Source organism: Xyrauchen texanus, chromosome 31 (genome assembly GCF_025860055.1).
Source record: "Xyrauchen texanus isolate HMW12.3.18 chromosome 31, RBS_HiC_50CHRs, whole genome shotgun sequence".
Taxonomy (NCBI): domain Eukaryota; kingdom Metazoa; phylum Chordata; class Actinopteri; order Cypriniformes; family Catostomidae; genus Xyrauchen; species Xyrauchen texanus.
Window position 1 is genome coordinate 16,523,571 of NC_068306.1, and position 27,067 is coordinate 16,550,637.

General features: G+C 36.5%; 1 protein-coding gene across 3 annotated transcripts in view; it reads left to right on the forward strand.

Moving 5' to 3' along the window:
• The window catches only part of LOC127625453 (poly [ADP-ribose] polymerase tankyrase-1-like), a 156,621-nt gene that overhangs the window by 3,000 nt on the left and 126,554 nt on the right, over window positions 1–27,067 (forward strand). For all 3 annotated transcript variants that reach the window (XM_052100753.1, XM_052100754.1, XM_052100755.1), the window contains exon 3: window positions 11,666–11,761. In XM_052100753.1, the coding sequence (XP_051956713.1) occupies window positions 11,666–11,761 (96 nt within the window). The remainder of the gene's footprint in view (window positions 1–11,665; window positions 11,762–27,067) is intronic.

Sequence of the window (27,067 nt, forward strand, 5' to 3'; positions counted from 1 at the left end):
AAATCTAACGTTGAGGTGAAAGAGCACCAATAATGTGGCTGTGGAATGTCACCCACTGTTTCAGACTTCCATGTCTTGCATCACAATGTGCAGATCATAGAATGATTTGCTACCTCTGTGTCTCTGTTTTCGTAAGTAATTAGACCACAGATTTATCCCTGCCTTTGTTGCCTAAATTAAAGAATATTTTAAATTGTGTTGTGGAGGTTTTATTTTTTAATCCCATTCGTCTTCGCTTGCGTTGTTGAAAATATAGACCACTGTGCGCTGCAATCTTATTCGGAGTGCCGACTCTATACATTTTGAGCATAATCCAATTAAATGGGTGGAATTTTAATTAAAAAACTAGGAGATATGAATTATCTACACAATCTTGTGGAGAATCCAAAGGCCCGAAAACATGTGTAAGGTGACATTTGCCCCCCTGCCTGATTTCTTCTATTTTTGTGTATTTTTCATACTAATTTGTTTTAGATCTTCAAACGAGATATAACATAAAAAAGGCAACCTGAGTAAACACAAAAAGTACAGTTTTCAAATATATATATTTTGCATTGAAGCAAAAAAGTTATCCAGCACCTATATCACCCATGTGAAAAACTCAATGCCCCCTTAAACTTAATAGCTGGTTGTGCCACCTTTAGCATCAACTGCAACCAAACACTCCCGATAACTGGAGATCAGTCTTTCACAAAGCTGGTGGAATCAGGGTTTGTACAAAGTGCTTGAAGTTCTTGAATTTGGCTTTTTCATATGTAAATCCTGGAAAACCCTTGAAAATAGCCATTTTTACTAAGAGGTTCTTTAAAAATGCTTGAATTATAGAAAAACATAAAATACATTGCTTAAATCATTTAATAAATTAAATATATTTATTTTCGGAAAAACAGGACGACAGACCACTAGACCGCTGCTGAAGCTGGCAGCGCGTAGACTGTGCTGTCACGTGGCACCTTGTTGGAAGCGCTGTTCAGAATGGGCCAATCACAATCAATTGTTACTGGAGGATTTTTAAAATATATATTTTATAGATACTGCTGTGGTGGAATTAACAAGTATAAATAATTGCAACTATCAGTTTTAATTAAAAATTACTCTCCAGAGTGAAAAAAGGAGATTAGATGTAAAACCTTCTGAGATTTGAATGCAGATCAATGGAGGATTCAGTTTTGTGCGTCTAGCGCCCCCTGGTGTAAAGAAAGCTTTGTGTCTCACAAAATAAGTTATTTCTGACAACATTTGGGTCAATATCAAAATATGTTGACAAACATGTCCCTTGACTTTATTTGGCATGAAATAGCTTTCTAATAGCGAAAAAAAAAAAGGCATCTTTCTACAACCTAACGCTTTAATGATATGAAATGCCTTGACTCTGTTTTTAATTTTGTTTTAGAAAATATATTTGAAATCAATTGCCTGAAAAACAAATCCTTGTCCCCTTCATCTGTTACATGACTTCTACACCATTTAAATGTATGTAATTATTTTCTACTTATTTTTAATAGTAGCATTAGTGAACAAAAAAATCAAAACATAATTATTATTAATAATTTGAATAATTTAAAAAGAGTGTTTCTCCCTTAATTTCATGGCACTGGTGTTATCAGTGTTATCATATGAGTCATATGGACTACTTTTTAAGGACACAGTTATTCACTTTTGTTGGACAGCAAAGTGCGTTTTAAGGGAGCACACTACAATAACACATCAATCTCGTCATGAATGAACAAAGAATCGTTACTGAGAGTATGTATTTAAAGATGCACATTGAGATATGTTGTACTTATAATAAGTGTTTTTTATAAAATTAAAGTAAATGAGTGAAGAAAATATTTTATTACAAATAAAGAATTAGTGACATCTCGGGCATAGTTCTTGAAAACAAATGAAAATGTTCTTGAAAAGTCCTTGAATGTAACTTTGAAGCATTTGTACGAACCCGGTGAAATTTTGTCCCACTCTTCTTTGCTGAACTGTTTTAGTTCAGCCACACTGGAGGGTTATCGAGCATAAACTGTCCGTTTAAGGTCCAGCCACAGTATCTCAATCTGGTTCAAGTCAGGATTTTGACTAGGCCACTCCAAAACTTAAATTGTGGCTCTTTTGAGCCATTTAGAGGTGGACTTACTCCTATATTTAGGATTATTTTCTTGCTGCATAATCCAGTAGCGCTTGAGCTTCAACTCACGGACTGATGACCAGAAGTTCTCCTTTAGGATTTTCTGGTTGAGAACAGAATTAATGTTTCCCTCAATTATTGCAAGTCACTCTGGCACTGAAGCAGCAATGCATCCCAACACCATCTCACTACCACTACCATGCTTGTCCGTTTGTGGAATTCTGTGTTTGATTTATGCCAGATGTAACGGGACCTCAATCATCCAAACATTTCCACTTTCAACTCTGTCCACAGAACGTTCTCCAAAAACTTTGAGGATCATCAAGGTGTGTTTTGGCAAATTTCAGACAAGCCTTAATGTTTTTCTGAGTTAGCAGTGTTTTTCTCCTCGCAACACTTCCAAAAAAGATCAATGATTGGTCAGGGATACTCGTCACTAACAGCGTCACTAGATTTCCGACAGGCGACATCAACCTGCTAGTTTTAAAGTTAGCAACAGCGATAACAGTATCATTTGCTCACGAGACTTTCGAATTGTGAAAAAAGAAACAGCTGTGCGCAAAACCACGCCGTGGTTAATAAACGAGGTGCAGACGGTTCACTCGTTAGCGATGAGGGAAACGAAAAAGTCTCTCAGGAAGTGTATCTGCTGTTGGCTGCACACTGCTACCACCAGACCTACCAACAGTGTAGGGAAAAGTTTTTTTTTTTTTTTAAAGTGACTACAGAACCATCAAGGAAAGTGGAAGTGATGCATAAGCCTAAAACACACCAGGGGCTCATATTTGAAATGACAAAATAATGAAAGAAATATTAGCAACTGTTGCCATATATTTTGGCTGATAATGAAAGACCGAATTCTATTAAACGGTTGGTCAAGATTACGATTAAAGCACATATTTTAATTCAGCAATTAAATCTGACTACAATGTTATCATAAATTGTGCTAGTTAAAAAAAATATTTTTCAGGCTGGTCAAGCTAATGTACATGCAGATTCCCGAGTTGACTGACAGGCAATATCTGTATCTAAAAGTGATTTTCTCTTTTACCTGGAAGGAGCGGCTTCCATTTCTGCATCTGTCGAATTTAGTGTTTCAGTTTCTCCTATTCGTTTTAAAGGTGTTTTTTACCCCTCATTTACAAAGCGTTACTTCTAAAGAAACAAATAGTAATTTTGAAACATGTATAGAAAAGCATGACCACTCATTTGAGATGAACAGTTCAGTCAAATCAGTAACCTTATAAAAGCTCTTTTATTGTACATGGAGCAAGGGCGACTCATGGGGGTAGCCATGTTAGCATCACACAGTGACGACCCATGCATTTTAAGTCTAGGCCTTCAGTGTGTTTCATGTCAATAAGAAAACACTTTTTCACATTGAATAATACACCCTATGGACATCAAACATTACGTCGCTGTCAACAAATATCACCAACTGACATTTTAAAAACACGTCCATGCGCGAAAGCCAAATGGTGAAAAGATGCTGAATGCTCAAGCCAGCCTAATTTTAACAGCAACATGATTGTTTGTGAAATATATTATAAAATAAGAGTTGGATACGTTTCCCAAAGTGTCTAAAAATTCAATTTTTTTTATATGAATCTACCAAGGAGTTCTATAATACCTGGAAAAAGCTATCTAATGATATTTACAATTTAAAAGTTGTTTGCAATAAATGGTTTCGTCAGAATGCACGATTACTTTTCAAAACCTGAAAGCAAACTGAATGCGCAAGCAGTCTAATTTACACTTCGAAATCTCCTGATGTTGTTTTAACAATGCAAAAAGCACTTACCAATTTACTTGAAGTGAAAATCATCCCTCCTTTCCAGTTTAATAAATGAAGCATTCACATGATCATGCAGTTAAATAAGTCCTGGTTTACTGAGCTTAGTGAATATCTACAATTCCATTAGTAATTGAAAACTACTGTGTTTAAATGATACAGCATCCAGGCCACAAGGTGTCAGTGTAAATCAGTGTAATACTTAAAAATGTTTTTACTGAGTGCACCTTTTATACAATTAGTCCATCTTTGGCTAAACAAACAGTCTATGACCATAATTCACAATCACCAATAAACTGTAGTGGACTTTCTCTTGATTTAAGTTATTTGTTGTTGTATTTTAAAGATAGGTTTTTTTATTTATTAAAATGTTGGATGTGCACGAGTAATTGTACTCGTTCTACACAAGCTACTCAAGTATTAAAAACACTACTTTAATCGCAAATTAATTTTACTTTTCATTTTGTAGTGGCGAAGAAGCAGCTTGTTGAAAGTAAAAGTTTGTTTTGACTCGTTCCGAGTAATTTGTGTCTAAAGGTTACACCCACACAAACAATTTGTTATTGAAAAATGTCACACTTATTATCCTTTCTGTTTTTTATAGTCAATTGTTGATCAAAAACAACAAACAAATCAACAAAAATGTAAACATAGCTAATTGCAATCGAGAGCTTGTGAATCAGAATTGAATCGGGAAATCTGTATAAATAGTTTTCAGGAAAGCTTTTGAAAAACAATGCTTATTTCTTTAATTCTGCTTAGTGATACTAGTGGCCCAGAAATGAGACACTTCATCTTCAAATTTGATGCAATATCTATGTTTTGTTTTGTCAAAACCAAAAGCCTGAAATAATAAACAGCATTAGGTTTGCGTGGTTTAAAGGTACTAACGAAGTATCGCAATACCATAAAATGTCATGATATCTAATTTCGGTACCATATTACAGGATGCTGTCATTAGCAAAATTATATGAGATGTGACAAATTTGAGATTAAATCAATGACGATTTGAAAATAATAAAAAAAAAAACAAATCCTCTGGATATGGCCAAGTGTGATCGTTAAACAGCAGAAGGATGTCATTTAATTAAATAATATAAAGCCACATGCACCACACACTACAGAATGAACAAGAGGTGCCACTCTGCTCTGTCATATGATACACACACACACACACACACACACACACACTGGTGCACAGGGAGAACTCAAAGGTCTGTCAAAACAAAAGTCCCTCTTACATGAAAGCTCTATTCAAGTTGATGTGTGAAAATTAAGGCAGAAAAATATAACTACTAAATAAAAATGGAATATTCAAAGTAGCAATAATACTCATAATAACAATTATGTAGTATTAAATGGTTGTATTATTATTATTATTATTATTATCTGTAAACAGTATCATAAATGCAAGCACACTTGTGCCACAGGTAATCTGATTTTTTTATCATTAATACTGTGAAGTGCTGTTGTGCAGCATTTTATTTGATCAAAAATAAAATAGCAATTTTGTGTTCCAAAAGAATTATTATATTTTTGATTAAAACTTTACATATCAATTTGATTAAACACCATTTGATCATAACATTTAATTAAAACGTTTAACATGGAATCCAGAACAATTTAAACGGAAAACGCATAATTTGTATCTGTAAGACTTTATGCAGCTCTGTTAATCGTCATTTTGGCTTTTTATTTGTTGCTTTTAGTATCGCTATTGAGGTACCAGTGCTTGTTTCGTTCTGAAGCCAGAATTTTGGTATCAGAGCAACCCTAAATGGTATCAGGCTATTTTATGAATGCAAACTTTTATTTCTAAGTGTCATCACCTCTCCCCGCTTCTGCTATTTCTTATAGCCTTGAGCCGTAGTTGTCTGCTCCCTTATTCCAATGCAGTTTAGCTGTGATATTGGGCACACCACAGTGTGAGTGGAATGAAGCAACAGCTAGAGATGTTCAGTTTGTAGTCTTAAAATCCGGAAGAGAATTTGTCAAGTCAAGTGGTTTTTATTGTCATTCAACCATATACAGTTAGTACAGTACCGGTACACAGCGAAACGAGACATCGTTCCTCCAGGACCATGGTGCTACATAAAACAACATAGGACAAACACAGAACCACATGAGACTACACAGACTAAATAATATTTCTACATATAGTGCACGTGCAAACGTGTGCAAAAAAGTACGGGACAGTACAATAAATTACTAAATATTAACAGGACAATAGGCACAGTGAGAGACAGTGCAGCGCCAACCAGTACACATTTGTAATGAATAGTGCAAATAGATGACACTTTGGGTTGCCATGGGATTTGCAATGGGTTTTTAGAATCACAGATTTTGATTTGCACTCACCGAGTACTTTATTAGGAACACTATAGTCCTAATAAAGTGCCCAATGTTGTCTTCTGCTGTTGTAGCCCTTCTGCTTCAAAGTTCAACGTGACGTGCATTCTGAGATGCAATTCTGCCCACTACAATTGTACAGAGTGGTTTTCTGAGTTCCTGTAGGCTTTTTGCCTCTGCTAACCAGTCTGACCATTCTCTGTTGACCTCTTTCATCAACAAGGCATTTTCATCTGCAGGACTGCCGCTCACTGGAGTTTTTTTTTTTTTTTTTGCACCATTCTAAGTAGGGTTGCACTGTATACCTCATTTCTAATTCAATCGGCAGGTCTCCTGTGTGTGAACCTGGCTCCTGACCTGTATCTGCATGATTTTATGCATTGCACTGCTGTTACAGGATTTGTTGAATAGATAATCACATGAATCAGTAGGTGTACAGGTGTAGGCCAACCTAATAAAGTGCTCAAGTGTATAAACACTTTATGTTGAATTTATTAATAGAATATGTATAAAAAAAAAATTGTAATGTAATAAGGTCTATAGTTAACTTTATTTGAAGAGATTTTTATATTTTGTTTAACATATATTTCACAGGACTTGTATGTAGGGGTGTAAATCAGATGTTTCATCATGAGCTGGCTAGCGCTTTGCATGGCAGCTCTGCCGCCATTGGTATGTGAGTGTGAATGGGTGAATGTGTAAACACTGTAAAGCACTTTGGTAACCTCTAAGGTTAAAAAGGCGCTATATAGACCATATATACGCATGAGTTGTTTCCAAATATCCATGTTATCCCCGGTTTTCTTGGCTACAACTTCCACAGTTGTAAGGAAAAAGTCTGTTACAGTTAACTGGGATAAATGTTAGTAAGGGTGTAGATGTGTAAAGTCTTATAACTGATGCTAGTGCTGGGCATTAGGTGATTACTCTTTCCTTCATTAGTGCTGTTCAGAATGTTGTCAGCGTTGTCAAGACATTTCACGTGATTGTTGAACTGCTCCATGGTACTTTTAAATAGGAAATTCTAATGTAAAATTCAACTGGGTCGCATGCGCAATGATATCGATGGAAGCCCGCACTCAAATTTATTCTAATTCTTGGTTGTCTGTTAACACTGTTTAACATATGTTGAACTCTTGCTAGCAAGTAATTGCATTACATGGTGTTAACATGTTATACTTCGGATAGAAGATTGGTGTGAATTTAAAGTGAGAAATACACTGGCACTCTGTCTTTAAAATAAAATTGCTCATTGCTCTGGGCAAAATCACCCAACTCTGCTGCCCTCTGCACCACTTGCATTCTTTGGCGCTCACCTTCAATCATGAGCCTTGCAAGGGTTTTCTTCCATACCCATCTGAATATATGATATTGCTAATGGTTTCACTTGCCACTAATGGGCAGTTTCACCGATGTCTAAGTATGTAGAGAAATTTAATGAACGACAGCTTACAGAGATGGCTGCATCTAATATGTGTGTGTCCGTGCCCTTGTAAAGGCTGGGAAAGCAGCAGGGATTTCTACAGGGTTATGCATTAACCCAAGCACCCATGTTCTCAGTTAATCGGCCCTCTCAACGTTTGTCTGTAATTACCCCACTCAACTAATCACACTCCAACCACCAAATATGTTACACTGCTTTTGTTTGTTCAGTGGGCCACTCTGACCAACTGTAGGTCGCTGCACCTGTTTTAAAGCTGCTGATCTGCATGCCTTTTTAGCCCTGCTTTGTGGAACAAAGTGGCCCATTTCCTTTGTATTCCGAGCACTCGTTTCCACATGTTTTTTGCAGCATGCATTGTAATCATGCCAACACCGTGGATACGGCTTGGAGGGAGGGGGATGTCCCAGAGCGTGGAGGTTACTGAGTTGTCTCCCTGATGGATAGTCATAAGCACACAGACAAATTTTAATCACGCCATCTCCGTCATCCTAACGTCACCCCCAACTCTCTGTGCCCACCCCCTCCACGGTAGCCCACCACTCAAATGCTTGCATGACACCAGTGTATGCAAATGTTATCTCAGTGGGGCCTTTAGCGCATTTTAATTTGACTGAGAGTGCTGATGGCTGCTGTATCTTTCCACTTAGCCTTTTTCCTCAGCCCTTGTTTTTCTTCATCAAACCCTGAGCCCTCCCTTGATGCAGTGGAGTATTTTACAAGGGTTTAAAGCTGGTCATAACTGTTTTTCTGATGTGAAATGGATGACCAATGAGTCACCAGCATAGCGACAGTATCAAGATCATACTCGCGCAACGGAAGAGTGCCCTTATTTTTGTTTTAGGAATGCACTTTGCCAGGATTCACGAGCAAATTCAAACAAAACGCCTTCTGCTTTCAAAGACTACTTAGATATGCCACAATATAGTAGGTATTTTTCTCCTTTTGGGAATTTCTTTCTTTTTTGAGCATATAGGGTATGACAAATGTTTATTAATGGGCAGTTTAATGCTGGTTTATAACGTTATCGGCTGGTGCCTTTAATCTCAAAATGGCCAAATATCGGTTTAATTTAATTTTTTAATTATGCTTCCCTGATAATTAATATGATTAATATGCTTCCCTGATAATATTCTATATCTTGAGTATAATACTGATTTAAAACTTAATAGCAAAAAAGTTTTATCCAATGACAAAGCTGTGTATCACTCGGTTAATTGGGCAACGTTTTCGGCTGATGCCAATAATCTCAAAATGGCCAAATATCGGCAGATTAATTCACCTGAATGATATTTTATTATTGGTACAGAAAAATGCTGATTTATAACTTCATAACAGAAATATTTATCCATTGATAAATATGTGTGTTGCTCAACTTAGCAGACACTGTTTTCGGACAATGCCAATAATCCTAAAATGGGCAAATATAGGCCTATTAATTGGCCGGAATGATATTTTACTATAGAGTACAATGCTGATTTATAACTTGATAACAGAAATGTTTTATTCATTGACAAAGTGGTGTAGTTATTGGTTGAGCAGACAAAATTAAATTAAATTAAACTTAAAAACATGGAATTCTGGAAAAATTATATATATATTAAAAAAATATAAAACCGATTTCAGTAGAAACTGCTTTAAAACAAACAAGAGTTAGAATCACTCGTAGGAAACATGCATGTATTATTTACATTGAAATGTAACTTTAAATAGGCTAAAGGATTGTGTTCAATAGCACATTTTCATATTAGCATATTTTTTCTGTGGTATCGACATTGGTATGTAGAACCGTGAAATTTCACTGCTATTGGTACCGACTACTGAAATTTGGTTACCGTGACAACACTAATTGCCCTTAAAGCCTACTGATGCCAGATATCTGAACAGAGTGTAATATTGTTGGGTTCTAGTCCACCTTAGTCTAGTCCGAGTCAAGTCTGAGTCTTTAAACAATCGAGTCCAAGTCCAAAAGGGGGCAAGTCAGACTCTAGACCGAGTCCATAACAGGCCGAGTCAGAGTCGAGTCCGAATTAATCTGTTCAAGAATCTGAATTAAAATTGTAACCTTAAACCTCAACATCAATATTTTAAGCTTATTTTAACCTGCACAACTAAGAAAAAAAATTTGTCAATATAAATGCAAAATACAAATGATTATCCTGCTGAAAAAATGTCAAAGTGGTTTCAGAATGAAATAATATGCTTTAAGTGTATGTCCTTCAACACACCTCTTATTGCATTCTGTTGACTCTTTTAATTATTTGTTGCTTTTCCCCTCCACTCAAAGATAGATTAAAGAAAGTGAAAACTGCGTTATTATTATTTTAAATTTTAATTTAGTTTTTATTTCTACTTCGTTTTCAATTTGTCCATTCAATTTTGTTTAGTTTTATCTAGAATTATGGGTGAAATAAATGTTATGTAATTAAATACATTTAATGTGTTTTAATACATTAAATAATTGGTAATATTAAAGCATTTAATAATGCCCATAAAATACAACAACATAAAATAAAAACAGAAAAAACATATCATAAAAAAAACATTGATATACTACAGTACTACACTTCACAATTTGCAGTCCTCCTGCTGTGTCCAGGAGTATCCTACTTCCCTAAAGTCAAGATCAAACTCACCTTGGGCTGACTTTTAGTTCTTTTTACATTATCTTTAGTATGGATAATAGGTGAATAGAGACTTCTCCACTCACTTGTGTTCTTCATTGTATTTTCTAAATTGTTTGCCATTGAAATGCAAGTGCCTACATGTAACACACAGAGGTTGCACTACAAATATGTGACTGACTGAGTTGTACAATTTCCATCATGGTCTATTTCATCCCTCATATTAGATTAAAAGTCCCTGATATGTAGCAAATTAAAATAAATTCTCTATGTAGTCAACATTTTTAATTAGAAATGACTGCGTAATAAGGGTGAGTCTGCTAAAACATGTTCTATTTAATCATTTGCAGATTTGGGGAACCTAGTTTTTAAAGTTTACTTAAGTTATTGATATTTTTGGATGGAAGCGGCACAGCACGTCTGATGATTGGCGATCTCTTTTCCGCACACACATACAGCACGGGCGAGAGTTAAAAAAGTACTTTGAAAGAGTGCGTTCTGCTGCTCTCTCCAGAATAATCACATGTAAGGACATATACGTGTGAAAACTGATGCGCAGTATCAAATATACAGAATATATGATAGTACTGAAGACAAAGCGGACAATAGGTTTATTGTAAACCTATGTTACATAATTTTTTTGTTTGTTTGTTTTTCATTGCATCACAAATGCCATGGACTTGGCCGGACTCAGAAAAAAAATCCCACGTCCAAGACGCTCAAGTCAGAGTAAAAATGCATTGAGCAAAATGCAAATGAGTCGTTCCAAGTCCATTTAAAATTGGACTCGTGACTTGAGTACCCCAACTCTAGAGTGATGAATAAGAGAGAGAGATATGTGTGGAAGTGTTACTGAGAAGTGTATTGGAATAGACGGAATGGGCAGAGGGAGGGGACGTGTGTGGTAGCCTGTGTACATGCTTGCATTGTTGTAGAGCGAAAGAGAGGTGGATTGGAGACAGTGGATAGACACTGTGCGCTGTAGGTGCTTGGCTTTACTCCGCTCTTAAAAGCAGCTGTCTGTTCCTTTCTCTCGGGTGCCATAGAGAGGGGGAAAGGATCGGAAAACATGCTTTGATATTCCACTCTCATACCTGAGTTCCTCTCACATGACCGGAGTCAGACTCTTGCTGTAACATGGGCTTTTTCCCCCCGTCTCACTGCAGTGTGTGTTTATTAGTGCGGGCTGTTTTCGTTGCTGCTCCTGGCGCGCTGGTGCGCGATGTGTGTTTATGTCTGCACCATGCCGAGGCAAGCGCTCCCAGTCAGCGGCGCAAATGGCCCCAGCAGCAGCCTCTGCCTGCCTGAGTTACGATACTGCTTTTGTTTCCCCTGCACAGTGCTGCTCCAGCACGGCGCCGATCCCAACATCCGCAACACTGACGGCAAGTCTGCCCCGGATCTCGCTGACCCATCCGCTAAAGCTGTTCTTACCGGTGAGTACTGCAACCTCATGGTCTCCATCCCCATCTGTTTAATCGTTCTCTTTCTAGTTCATTCTCTCTCTTCCTTTCTGTCTTTTTCACCAGTGTTTTATGCCTCTGATCTTATGTTTGTTCTTCTCTGAAGCCCTCTGACTTGTTACTGTTAATACACAGTATTTTTAATGGAGCAGGATTTTTACATACAGTATTTGTTGTCCACCTGAAGGTGTGTGTGTGTGTGTTAAGTGAGACTGTTATTGCCCTTGAAGCGCTTCTCTCCCTGTGTTCTGTCTTTTAATGTGCTCTCTATAATAGGGCTTGGTGGCTTATAGCATGTTATGAGACATTTATTTTATGTAATGTTAATGGTACTTCCATCACAAATATATTTATTTTTACCAGAAATTCGACACATTTTTTTTTTTTGGTAACACTTTACAATAAGGTTCTATAGGTTAACATTAGTTAATGCATTTTGGGAACGTGAATTACCAATGAGCAGTATTTTTTTTACAGCATTTATTAATCTTGGTTAATTTTTAAATTGATTAATTTATAACTTGACTGTTGTTAATTATTAGTTCATGCTAGTTCATAATGCACAACGTTTAATGTTAAAATGTGTTACATATAGAAATTAGCATTAACCAATTTTAATAAATTCTGTAAAATAAATTGTTCAATATACAACAGTTAGTTCCGGTCCTCGAATCTGATTGGACGAGAAACGTTCCATGAGCACTGATGGTCTGACACATCAGCACTTTGATGCTTCACTGTGTGGATCACTCTGCTTGTGTTCGTGCCGTTCGAAACTAAAGTGTAAGAGCAGTGCATGTGTGTTAAGAGTTACTGTTTGTCTTTTTTTTTTTTTTTTACATTACATATGTTAGCCAGCAGGTGGTGGCAATTTTTGTGTCTAAGATGAGCCAGTTAGGTGATGTGAAGTGAATCCGCTTCTACATACAACGGCTCTCAATGATTGCTTGTATTACTACTACTAAAGCTAAGAAATAGCTTTAAATGGCTTTAAACTAACAACTTCAGCATTACAGCTCATCACAGCTGAGAGAAACAACAGACTGATTAATTAAAAAATGGGTGCTGTTTAAAATGGCAGAGGACATTGCAGTTTCTATAGTGGTCGTCTCTTGCGCATCGGCTTCCGCAAAATTGGGAGGAATACCCCTGCTTGGACTCTATTTTTCCACTGAGAAAGCTGATCTTCAGAAAGCTGACAGCATCTCTGCTTGGTTGTGGCAACAGGTGATTGCACACGCTCCATCTGTCTCTCTCTCTCTCTCAAAACAGCACAAGCCATGAGATTATTTCTGAAGTGACATTTTTTTAATTACTAACGAAGGCTTGGACACATCATTTGGTTTGAACCAGCAACGGCAGATTCTGATCCATCATGTAAGAAAGTAGTTCAAATCTACGGTGGTCACATCAGTGTATAATCGTGCTATATCAGTGTACTACATGGTCCTCTTAGACACAATCGGTGTGTGTTCATGATTGTGTTGAAAACTAAAAACTTTTAAAAGTGATTCCCTTTCTGCAATAAGAAGACTTAAGATATTAGGCTTCATTTATACAAACTATTTAAGGAAATGACAAGGGGAAATCCATCATATTTCATGGTTGCAAAAGAGGGGTCAAAGGACTCTTTATTTTTACTTTGTTAACAATAATCATTTTCCAGGAAGATACTAAGATGTATAATACACATATAGTCATTTTGTCATTACAGCACTTTTTGATGTATTTAAAAGAGCCACATTTATTAGGTTTCTACGTTTCAGCTCTGTGTCATTTTAGAGGTTAAGTTTATATCACTTAAACAATATTAATTCAAAGAAGTTGATACTTTCAGTACAAAGCTAATCTTTGGTGATGTTCAGTATGATGAACAAATGGTATCCCTTCTTTACTTTAAACATCCATATTAATGCGTTACGGACGTGACCATTACTGTTGGTTCATATCAAATCATATGGAAAATCAGTGGGTGAATAACTGACCTCTAAGCTCTGACGTGCATTTGTTTACTTGTACTCAAAAGTCTTGTGCTAATTTAAAGAGAGATGGAGAGAATTGAGTCTGTTTCAATCGTATTTTATTATGGCTCTTTTTAGTTATTAGTAGTATTATCTTTTTCCTTTATCTGTGACTTTTACATGATCCTTTTTACCTTATATGGCAAGTTGACAAATGTTCTTTTTTTATATTCTGTATGTATTGTTGGTTTTCACTGTCTTTGTTTTGCAATGTTTTACTTGTATGCTGCTCAACTGTAAAAGCTTTGGCAATACGAATGTGCAAATATTGTCATGCCAATAAAGCACCTTAAATCTGAAACATATAGAGAGAGAGCGAGAGAGAGAGATGAATTGGGACACGTCACGATTCAATATATATATATATATATATATTCGATTTTCATTTTGATTTTAATATCTTTCAGCTAATGCTGTTATTCATTATACATGGGACCTTCTAACTTGTTAAATTACAGACATATACATTTAAAAATGTTTATTGTGTCATTAGTTTTTCATAATTTTGGTGACATTTTAGCTTTTTTTTTTTTTTTTTAATATGGTCCATGTATTACGTCAATAAATATGATGCATTGAAATTATTATATATTGCATATATACAGTATATTGTTACATGTTTGTTGTTTACATGCCTAATTTGTACTATTTACAATGATTTACTTAGATATGTAGAACAAGTGCTAAAACGGTTCTGTCTCGAAGTCCTGTGGCAGGGACTTTGACAGTAGTGTTTGTTTAGTCGAATGGCTACTTTACAGCATTCATGCTATCTGTGATTAGAATGAAAGGTTTCTTTTGTAGATTTTGTTAAATAACTGACTGTAGAGAATGTGTCTCTTAGTCAATCTTAGCTTTTTAAGAATTGACATTGGGATTGTACAAATGTAGATTAAGTAGAAAATCTATATTTTTGCCCGGCCCTTGATCCAAACATGTGAGAGAGGTCCAGCATGTCTGTGAAAGAAACTGTGAATCCTGCAGGATCAGTTTCAGTCTTTTTTTCGGGCCTCACAGAACCATCTCTGACTGTACTGAAAATATCAAGATTGTATCGAAACAGCCCTAATATGAATGAATAAATAGGCAAATCTATGGTCGGTTTACCGTAAAGGACACACCTCTCTCGTTGACATATTTTCCCTCCTCGCTCTCACGCACGCTGTAATTGGTAACAATGTCTGTCATTTTTTAGGTGTTTCCCAGGCTTTAATTTTCATTTAGAATTCCCTCTTTATTACCACTAAATTGCGAGTAATTTTACACTTAAGTACAGTATATGTATATTTCTCTTATGAAAAAAAAAGCTGTAATTGAAAAATAAACATAGAAACTCTCTGTGCTAGTCAGTTTTAACTGCCTTATTATAATGTAGCAATGCTAACATAAAAAATAAATAATAAATATTGACAAGTAAACAATAAATCTATGTACAGTAACAACAAACAAATTTTATATTTTTTTAATTAATACGCATCATTTTACAGTGCAATTGCAAAAATGAATGCTGAAAGACAGAAGACATTCAGGGAGAGGAAGAAAAATTATGAATATTTAAAAGGAAAGGAAAAGAAAACCGGCTGGAAGAATGAGAGAAGGAAACGCAATCAAAACAAGATGCAGATAATTCAGAGCTCTTGCAAGACAAAAGCAGAGAAAAATCCCAGGTTCCTATCTCACCCAAAAGATCTCCATTTAAAACAAGACAATCTCTAGGGAAGGCAATGAAAATAGCGCTCAAAGCTGTACCAAACAGCCCTCACAAAGAAAAAAAAAAAAAAAAGCTGTCATACAAAAAATTTCCATGTTAATGGGCCTTCTTCCAGTGAAAAATAAAAATCATGTGACTCCCACTAGCACTACATATGATTGTGTCAGGCATTTCTATGAACAAGATGACGTTTCAAGACAAGAGCCAGAGAGTGGCTCCAGCCAGGTCTCCTGAGCAGCCAAATTGGCCCGGTTGCTAGGGAGTGTAGAGTCACATGTGGTAACCTTCCTCGTGGTCGCAATTAGTATGGAGCTAAAAGAGTCTCAATAAAGATAAATGCACACACTACATTCACATATGCATACACATGATTCATACATGCACACACAGGATACACAAATGCGCACAAAATTCACAAATGCACGCACAAAATTTAAAAAGCACAGAAGATTCACAAATGCATAAAAAAATCATAAATGCACACAAAATTCATAAATACACACACAATTCAGAAATGCAAACAAAATTTACAAATGCACACAAGATTAAGAAATGCACAGGACAAGATTCAGAAATGTATTTCTGATGCACGCATAAATATATCTTGATTTACAAACTTTTTGCGGTCTGTGAACTTCACTGCATTTGTGTGTGAATTTTGAGACTCCCCTGACTTGGCTCGACACACAAATGCCTTTTTTTAAACAAGGAATGATCTGGAACCAATCAGATATCTCCCTTGTTTTAGCCAATCACGAGAACGCACCCACGTGGGGATTGAGCCAATCACATGAACAGCGTTCACACAGCTTGCATGTTCACGGTCATTGTCACTCAGTTGAGACCTCAACATGGCTTCTGGCAACGACAGGGGAGCGGTAAGTATAACTTAACGTGTTTAGCTAGTTATAGCTACGGAAGCTCAAAGAGGCCATGCGTTATTATTATTTTTCTGTCTCGTTTTCTCGTGATCTCGACATAACTAAGGTTGTTATCTCGTGATCGTGACTTAATTTTCTCGTGATCTCGACATAACAAAAAGTTGTTTTCTCGTGATCTTGACATAACAAAAAGTTGTTTTTGCCTTTAATTTTCTATACAGTTTTTAATTGAGCTACAGGATTTACAATTAAAAGTTTATTACAAGGTATGAAGGACAATGAGAGATCTTTGGCAGAAAAGTACAATTTATTATATGTAAATGTAAAGTTATGTTAATTCATTACACTTTGGTTATAAAATATTCACCTGCCCTATCCAAGAGTATTCTAACCAGTCACCTTTCACATAGGCTAAATCAAACATATTAATAAACACCAGGCAGCACGTCACAAACACTTAATAAACGCTTTTCATCAATATAGAAAGACTCGCTTTCTTCTGCACTCAACAGGAGTCAAGAAGCATGTCTTTATGTGCTTTCCACAAAGTACCGTTAATACTGTAATATGCGCGCACTCGGATCTAAATCGCGGCTGGCTTGACCGCAGTCATGCAGACGTCCCGGTCCCTCAAGTTGGCTGGCAATGAAATTGACCAAACGTTCACTGTATTTTCTACTGAAAAAGTTGTAGACGTGATAGTCTTCTTCTAAAGTGTCTGACACTAATCTGGAAGTTGTCAATGACAGAGAGACGTCGAGATCTCGAAAATTAAGTCATGATCACGAGAAAACAACTTTTTGTTATGTCGAGATCACGAGAAAACAACTTTTTGTTATGTCGAGATCACGAGAAAACAACTTTTTGTTATGCCGAGATCACGAGAAAATTAAGTCATGATCACGAGATGATAACCTTAGTTATGTCGAGATCACGAGAAAACGAGACAGAAAAATAATAATAACGCATGGCCTCTTTGAGCTTCCGTAGCTATAACTAGCTAAACACGTTAAGTTATACTTACCGCTCCCCTGTCGTTGCCAGAAGCCATGTTGAGGTCTCAACTGAGTGACAATGACCGTGAACATGCAGCGCTGTGTGAACGCGTTCATGTGATTGGCTCAATCCCCACGTGGGGTGCGTTCTCGTGATTGGCTAAAACAAGGGAGATATCTGATTGGTTCCAGATCATTCCTTGTTTAAAAAAGGCATTTGTGTTTCGAGCCAAGTCAGGGAGTCTCAAAATTCACACACAAATGCAGTGAAGTTCACAGACCGCAAAAAGTTTGTAAATCAAGATATATTTATGCGTGCATCAGAAATACATTTCTGAATCTTGTCCTGTGCATTTCTTAATCTTGTGTGCATTTGTAAATTTTGTTTGCATTTCTGAATTGTGTGTGTATTTATGAATTTTGTGTGCATTTATGATTTTTTTATGCATTTGTGAATCTTCTGTGCTTTTTAAATTTTGTGCGTGCATTTGTGAATTTTGTGCGCATTTGTGTATCCTGTGTGTGCATGTATGAATCCTGTGTGTGCATGTATTAATCATGTGTGTGCATGTGAATGTAGTGTGTGCATTTATCTTTATTGAGACTCTTTTAGCTCCATACTAGTGGTTCTCGCTCTCAATGGGACGTGGAAAGTTGTGCATGGATCGCAGTGAGTAGCATGAGTCTTCACATACCGGGAGTCTCCACGGTGTCATGCACAATGAGCCACATGATAAGATGCACTGATTGACTGTCTCGGAAGAGGAGGCAGCTGAGACTTGTCCTCCGCCACCTGGATTGAGGTAGTAACTGCGCCACCACGAGGACTTACTAAGTAGTGGGAATTGGGCATTCCAAATTGGGAGAAAAGGGGATAAAAATAATAATAATATAAAAACACAAGCTTTAGTGATGAGGCATGTGGTCACTGTGAGAGAGGGAGGGCTAAAAAAGAAGATTCAGAAATGACATTTGACAATGTCCTTCCTAGAGGCCTACCGCTGTTTCAAAAGGGAACTTCTAGAGCCTGCAATTGGGAAATCAAAGTTTGATGAGCTTCGGCCATCCCATGTACTCCTGTGTTCAGACACGCCAAGGAATGTTTTTGCCGGTACCACGAAAATATCAAATTAGCCCTGGACTGTGTGCATCGTGTGATACCAAGGCAAACATTTCAAAGCACACAGAATTATATTGAGGCTGTTGTCTGTAGCCCAGACAGGCCTCAGTGCATGTTAGGCCAGTGTGCTGAGTGCAAAAATAACAAGCTCCTGGAAATGCGTAGCCTCTGTCACATGCCTAAGGAAGACAAACAAATTAAGTTCACCTGGTATACATGGTAAGCAACAGGAGGGCTGCCATGTAAGATATGAAAGAATGGCACACGGGGTGTTGTTTTTCATTTTCTCAAGGCAGCCTCTTAAGTTTTTGCAGCACTGTTTCATCAAAAGACAACAAAGTGCATCTTTTCAGACAAAAATCTCCCAATCAAAGTCAAACAATGAAACTGTGGTGCTGCAAGTTTACTTTAGAGAAAACTACACAGCTGCCTACCAAGATCAAATCCAATCTGCATACTGGCACCAGAAATGGATCATGATATTTACATCTGTTCTATGGTCTGATGGAGATCCAGAGTCAAATGCCATTGTGAGTGACCGCTTGGAACATAAGTTTTCTGTGATAACATTCCTCACAAAGATCACAGAACATGTTCAAGAGAAACATCCTGAGATAAGACAGGTTCACATATTCAGTGATGGTGCTGCTTCTCAATTTAAAAACAAGTTAATCTGGTGTTTCTTGTCAACCAATTTCCAGGTGTTGTTCTCAAATTTAAGTGTAGAGTGCCATTTCATTGCCTCAAGTCATGGCAAAAGTGCTGTAGATGGTGTTGGGGCAACATTAAAATGGGAAGTTAATACAGATGTTCTCAGCAGACAGGCAATCCTTGTTACAGATGCTGCATAATTTGTAGACTGTGCCAGAAGAAGTTGCCCAAACATCAAAATAAAACTGATCAAATCCATGGACATTAGAGATTTCACAGAGCAGCACAAGCTGGATGATAGGTGGGCCAAGACCACAGCTGCTCCGGGCACTCAGTCCATCCATCACATTGAGCCAATCTCCTGGCAAAAAATGTATTGCAAAATCTACACAGAGGCAGAACAGTCAGGTGTGCACACATTTCTGCTCTGAGGCCACATCTACTGATGCAGCTGAACACCAGTCCCCAGAGTCCCAGTTAACTGCTTTAAAGAGATTGTGTGTTTGTGCGGTTCAAGGCAAAAACATTTTTTTATAAAAATAAATCCTTTCGTCGGTTTGTTGGACATAACCAAGGCCATGAAGCACTTGCAGTACTTTTCTTGAGAAGAAATGATGATGCTGGATTAGTGTACATCTTGCAAAGCTTGGGTGACACCAGACAAAGTTATTCAGATTTTGAATCCATAAGTCGACAATAGGGGAAGGTATCACTTTGCAGAAACAGTTCTGGCAGAGTAGAAAGAGGAAAAAAGTTGTTAAAGGAATCCTGAATTAAATGTCAGTCACTCACATTTGTTCATATTTGTTTAGGTTATTTGATAATTATTTCCCTTGCAAGCAGGCGATTCTCAGTGCCCTCAAGAAACAAATTGGCCAACGAGAAAATGTATCGGCCGATATGATAATTAATATTGCAACAATCCTCTTTTTAGAATCCAAAGTGCCGAACGTGACATCTTGCATTGTGAGACATCATTAGACTTTACATGATTGCTTTTGTGTCAAAATTATTCCATAGTAGACTAATGCAATATTTTTGACACATGATTGCGACTTAAACTGAGATAGACTAGATTAAATATAATAGCCTGATCGTTTTGACACATAATTTTATGTAATCTAAAATTCATTCTGTTATGAAAGGTACATTGGTTGCAAAATCAAATAATCTCTTACACGAATAAGAAGGTCATGTTTTTGGTCACCGAAATTATGCAAATGTTTATTGAAGTGCTGTTGTCACATTCTTTATTTTTTAGAAAAGCTAGTTTAAAAGCCAAGCAAGATACATTATATGTAAATCTCCTTTTCCATCCACCTAAAAGAAAAAAACTTCTTGAATTTAACAAATAGTAAGCAAGTTTGTGTCTAAACGGCAGCTTGCACCATTTCCTGGGATGTGGTGGAGGTGATGATTTTGGCTTTGTGTGTATAAATAGAGCAGGAGGCAGAGCTCGAGTCTCTGGAGTATTTCAGATAATTGTTATAGATACATTTTTCCAGTCTGGCTACCTGACCCTGCTATAATGCTGCCTGTTATACTTTCCATTGTCTGTCCAGAAATACTGTAGAGCAGGTGTTGGCAACCTATGGCATGTGTGCCAGCATTGGTTATCACTAGCACGCCAGCAATGGCGAGAGAGGAGTAGACCATTTTATTTAAATAAATTCTGCACCTGCGTTCCAATCTACAGCATGATATAATCCTTCCTCATGATCATGCAGTGTGTTTTCATGAGTTGAATGGGAGGCTAAACAAAAAATGTCACTCCATGTCAAAAGGTTGCGATCCTGCTGTAGAGCATGCAATTCATTCTTAATTATGTTTGGCCAGCTATCACCTAACCTACCAGCATGGTTAGCCTACCATACGTCCTGGAAAACCTGGAATTTTCTAATTAAGTTTTCCACATGTGGAAAACTGCCTAAATGTCCTGGAAGATATTTTCATGGTGCAAGGACAAGTCTAACCCAGCAGCAGAACCAATCAAAACCTCCATTTCAGCTGCGAGTGGATATTTCCCTTCCAGTTATCTGTCCAATTTTAGCCTCACAGTGGGACATTTTCCAAAAGTGAATGTGTGATTTTGCTTTGCTAAACTTTTCACATATTTTTCCCCTATGAAAATAGTATGTTGGGGTTGGGTGTTGTCCATAAAAATTGTGGACTATTTTAGATCTAAAGTAAACGCTGCTAACCCTTTACTTTTCAGATTTTTGTTTTTGTTTGTTTTGGTTATGACATGGTGGTTTTATGGTGGTTATGACAGCTTAGCCATGCAAATAACCACAATATAGCCCTCTCTATCATACATTTTATCAGCGTCTTTTCCAGGGAAAAGTCTTGAAAGAGCCCAAACTCTTTGAAAATAAAATAAATAAATGGATGCACTTCATTAGGCTTGTTTCATTTTCAGTATCAAACCCCTAATCACTAGCTGAAATATTTAATTAGTTGAACAACTTCAACCAGTAAATTCACATTTTCGTTTATTTGCCCTAGGCAAAGTTCCTCTAACTTTCTGCTCATTTGAATGTTGCATGCACAAGTTACATTACAAATTAGTTGTTTTCTATCACAGTTGCTGAAAAGTGAGATGTGAGAGGTGAAATGCCATCCAAACATCTATAAGCGTAGCTGCTTATTCGTTAAACAACTTCAAAATAAACCTCTGGGTCATCAACTCTATGTTGTTGTTACAGCTTAATGATGGACCAGATTAGCTTGTCTAGGTCAGTTCATCTGTGGTCAAACTGTCAAGCTATTTGTTGTGCTTTTCAAAAGTTGAGTGAGAGTTTGGTGATACGATATAGCTTATAAGGCGTTTAATTTGATTGAGTTTGAAAACTGCATAAATTATAACCACTACAGCAACAGCAGTGTTATGGAGCCAAAGTAAGGCTAAAGTGTGAAATCTTTTCAATGTTAATATACTTCTATCCAAGCTGAAAATTAAGAGACAATTCTAAGTTATTACAAGCTGTTCATATGTTAATATGTGGTTCTGTAGCACTTTCAAAAAATTCCCTTAAGAGTTTCCCAGCCAGACAAAGCAGCATTGGCGCAACTAATGGTTAGAGTTTTTGGGGTTGGTCTATCTTTTTGTCTGACCAATGACAGGTCATGGAAGTGTTCTGGAAATCTGTTTGAAAGTGCTAATTTAATTTTTTGACGCTTGTCATACAGAGATTACATAAATAGTTGTATTAGTTATGAGAGTTGGTTGGTGCTTTATTAATCATATTGGTTTCTCGATTTATTTTTATTATTAATGAGGGAAGGTAAAATTAATAGCTTCAACTATCGAACCTGATCCTGAATTCTTTGCCACACACTTGTCACGGCATTTCTTGTGATTGGCGCTCCCTTCATGTTTAATCAAGCTCTCACGCTTAATGTGTGGATTCAGTGGCGAACGCTGTGTTACCTGCAACCTCTGTCCCACAGGCTTTACAGTGAATGCAATGCATTGAGACATTTTCATAGCGGAGCCACTCGAATTCTTTCAGCCACTCTCTCCAAAAACTGTAAGCCTTCTTTTCCGCTAGTGGATCCACAATCACCACCTGATCGCCATGACCAACTCCAGGAGTTACGTTATCAGTAACTTTAGGTGGCTTACTCGTCTTCTCTCTTCAGCTGTTTACATTTAGCGCGCTAGTTAGCTCCCTGTCATGTGACAGCGGAGCACGGTGAAAGGGAGTGATTGACGGCTAATATTAACCAATCTAAAATCTGCGTTAAAGGAATGTAAAGATGAAGTTTAATTGGTTATGTAACGTTGAATTGACCGGTGGACTGGTCACTGTATCAGCTTATAGCAGGCTCATATTACATTAATTAGAGAACGTTTTGCACTCGCACAAATGCCCCCAAATATATTTTGAGGTCACACTGATTAAATTAAGGAATTTCGAGCCTTGCTACAGAACTACGGTTCTGGCCACATCAATTTTAGTTTTTTTTTTTTTTTATCCTTTAAATTTATTTAATATATAAAGACTACATGACCTATCATGTAGTCATCATATTGGTAAAGATCATTACCAAAAGTGTTATTTTATTTAGATTGGATAAGAATATAAGATTTTAGCTCAGCATTATAAGTGTATTTGTGAACCGTACACTATAACTGAGAATGATTTTCTGTTAAATCCTGCGATTCTGTGTGACAATGTAAAAAAAAAGTGCAAGAATTGCACAAAAACTGCCAGTGCAGAATTGCAAATATTCCTGGCGGTGCTATTAAATTTACAGTATGTCACGTTTAGGAATATTCTCTTCATAGCTCATTTTTGTTCCCCACTGTAGAGTCTAAAAGTAGTTTGAAAGACATCTCAATTAGGGATGCATCAATCTGATGCCTGGATCTGTATCGGCTCCGATATGGAAATTTTAAGACTGATCAGGTATTGGTCCAACGAGCCCGATCCAAATCCGATATTGTGTGTTAGTCATGTTTGGTCATGCTTCAAAACGGATATAAAAGAACCATAAAAGCACCATTAAAGTTGTCCATATGACTCATGCATTTTATTTAAAGCCACTTGAAGACATACAATAGCTATATTAATCTTAAAAGGCTGTGTTTATTAAGTAAATATATAGTATGCATATGCAGCGTGTTAGTAAATGGCGCTGCTCTGTTGACATGCATACATAGCATGCGCAGGCTGGTGAAGCGGTCGCAGCTATCAGAGTTTGCGGATATTTTAAAATGTGAGGGCTCACAAACATCTCAGATGTAGATGCTCAATAATTCAGTTCACTTATAATATCAAATCAAATCAATCAAATCACTTTATTGTCACACTACCATGTACACAAGTGCAACAGTAGGTGAAATTCTTGTGTGCAGTTCCGAGCAACATACAATGTACAGTAAACAATACACACAATATACAATACAATAAGTAAGGAGTATATGAAATATATATTCCTTATATTGAGGAGAATATGTTGACAGTCCAGTGTGAGATTATAGATTAATAAAGTGCAGTGCATTTAGAACGGCACTGGGTGAGCATTTTACTTGAATTTGAATAAGAAGCAAATTAAACTACTGTGAACTAGCCTACATACAGACACATACAGGACTTCCTGGAGTGTTCTGATCATCAAAATAAAAGACAGAGGGTTTTCAAGTTAAAGGTGCACGACTGAAATATATTACTGTTGTATTTTAAATTTCGAGAAGTCAATTATAATATTAACTAATTATAATAGAAACTGTGAAAACTGATAGAATAATGTAGACATGGTTTGTTATTGTAGGTCTAAATATTATTTATAGGATTATGTATTGGTGTGATATTGCAGTTATTGGCTATCTGCCAATGCTCAAAGTTCACCTTGTCCCTGGTGTAGTATTATAATCAGATCTTGGGTAAATTACAGTAATGTTATAGACTTGATGAATCCAATTTGATTGGTTTGTTTGTTTTGGAGAGATTAGTTCCTAACACTGGAAGAATGGAACAATAAAGCAGCCGTTGGCATTTCATCCTCTTGACCACAATGTCAGACTGTTCATTTAGTTTAGCCTGATTGACTTAAAAGAGGCGTGCTGTTTATTATGACTGCTTTCTACTATGAAAAAAAGTTTAATCGAATCAATAGGAGTTCAATTTAATAGCCAAACAAAAACCCTTATCCTTAGACTGAATCCCATGGTAATTTGAGTGTGAAAGATGACTCTGACATTTATGTGTAATGGAAGGATTATAATGGAAAGTTTGAAGTGCAAGTGCCCACTGGCAAAAAAAAACAGTGCTTGAATGTGCAGTAAATGCTCTTCTTATAACATGAAAACCTGAATGGTTAGGTGGTGGCCTGCTCTGCTGCATTGCTTCAAAAAGAAGCCTTTTAACTATTATTTCTCACATGCTTTCAGAATGTCTTTCCCAGGGACTAGAACTTCTGTTGAGCTTTTATATTGCTCAGTGTTGTGGATTCTTTTTTCTGTGTGTGAGTGTGTGTGTTCCTTATGAAAATTGATTTATGTTGGTTGTATTACTCTGAGAAATATAGAGTCTAAAATGGAAAATGTCAAGGGTAATACAAAGTCACGGAGAGCCTCAGATGATGTTTTCTGAGCGAAATAGTTTAGAGAATTTGGGGAAAAGTATGTGCGGAGTTAGATCGAAAAGTTTGTTGATGCAATCTAGTGATGGAGTGGTGACTTCAAGTGTGACATTTACACAAATGACTAAGAACTGAGCTAAATCCATGCTAAATCTTTCTTCACTCCACCCCCCCCACCCCCCATAAAAAAAATAAAAATACAATTCTTAGTTTGAGATATTTTCTGTTCTATTACAATCATGTATGAATCACGTGCATGTACGCACAATCTTCCACTAACTGGGATTTATCAAGGGAACTATGCGCAGGTTCTGGCATTTGTTTTTTTTTTTTTTTGCAAAATCTGCCTTTTGTGCATATGCGCACTTTAAGGATGGACTGAGGCATACGATTTTCACTAGTGAAAATAAAGGCTTTTTGTGTATTTGTTTACTTTTTTTAATTCTAAAGAAAACAAATATTTGAGATTCTTGCCAATTTCATTCCCAAATAAATTTTTCAGTGTAATTTGACCGGATTTGAGAGAGATTTGGTTCGTCGTGTTAATGTAGGTGAATATGTGGGTATGCCTGTATTGAAATTAATTAGCATGCTTACAGTATAACAGAATATGACAGACCCACATTCAACTTTTGGCTTTATTTAAAAAGGTATTTTTAAATTCTAATTCCCCACTTGTGATTTGAAAGTCACAGCGCTTCACTTTTTCAGCATTTTGTTATTTTACAGCCTTATTCCAAAATGGATTAAATTCATTATTTTCCTCAAAATTCTACAAATAATACCCCATAATGACAATGTGAAAGAAGTTTGTTTGAAATCTTTGCAAATGTATTAAAAATAAAAAACGAAAGAATCACATGTGCATAAGTATTCACATCCTTTGCCATGACACTCAAAATTGAGCTCTTGTGCATCCTGTTTCCACCGAACATCCTTGAGATGTTTCTACAACTTGATTGGAGTCCACCTGTGGTAAATTCAGTTGATTGGACATGATTTGGAAAGGCACACACCTCTCTGTATAAGGTCCCATGGTTAACAGTGTATGTTTTTGGAAACTGCCCAAAAATAGGTGTGCCAAGCTTGTAGCATCATACACAAAAAGACTTGAGGCTGTAATTGGTGCCAAAGGTGCTTCAACAAAGTATTGAGCAAAGGCTGTGAATACTTATGTACATGTGATTTTTGTTAATTTTTTTGTATTTGTTATTTTTTTTTCATTTATTTGTTTATTTTTTTATAAATTTGCAAAGATTTAAAACAAACTTCTTTCACATTGTCATTATGGGGTATTGTTTGTAGAATTTTGAGGAAAATAATTAATTTAATCCATTTTGGAATAAGGCTGTAACATAACAAAATGTGGAAAAAGTGAAGCTCTGTGAATACTTTCCGGATGTACTGTATGTATGTATGTATGTATGTATGTGTGTGTGTGTGTGTGTGTATATGTGTATGTGTATGTATGTGTATATACATATATATATATACTATATATAATTTATTTAAATAAATAAATAAAGACTTGTTGTCTGTTTATATTAGCATTATAATTTACCACAGAATGCCACTTAATGGAAAATATATTGATTTTTTTTTTAATTCACTTGTTTACCGTTTTCAGCAGTCTAATGCCACTGTGTAAAAAAGTGCAGATTGTTTTAATCCTCTGAGGGACGAATCAAATGCCTCTGACCTTCAGCTCGAAGAAAGTGAGGTTAAATTGTATTTAAGATAGTTTAATGAAGTGCCGATACAGTCCCGGATCGGTTGGGTTATTGATGCAACTCTGGATCTGAGTGTTCCGCTG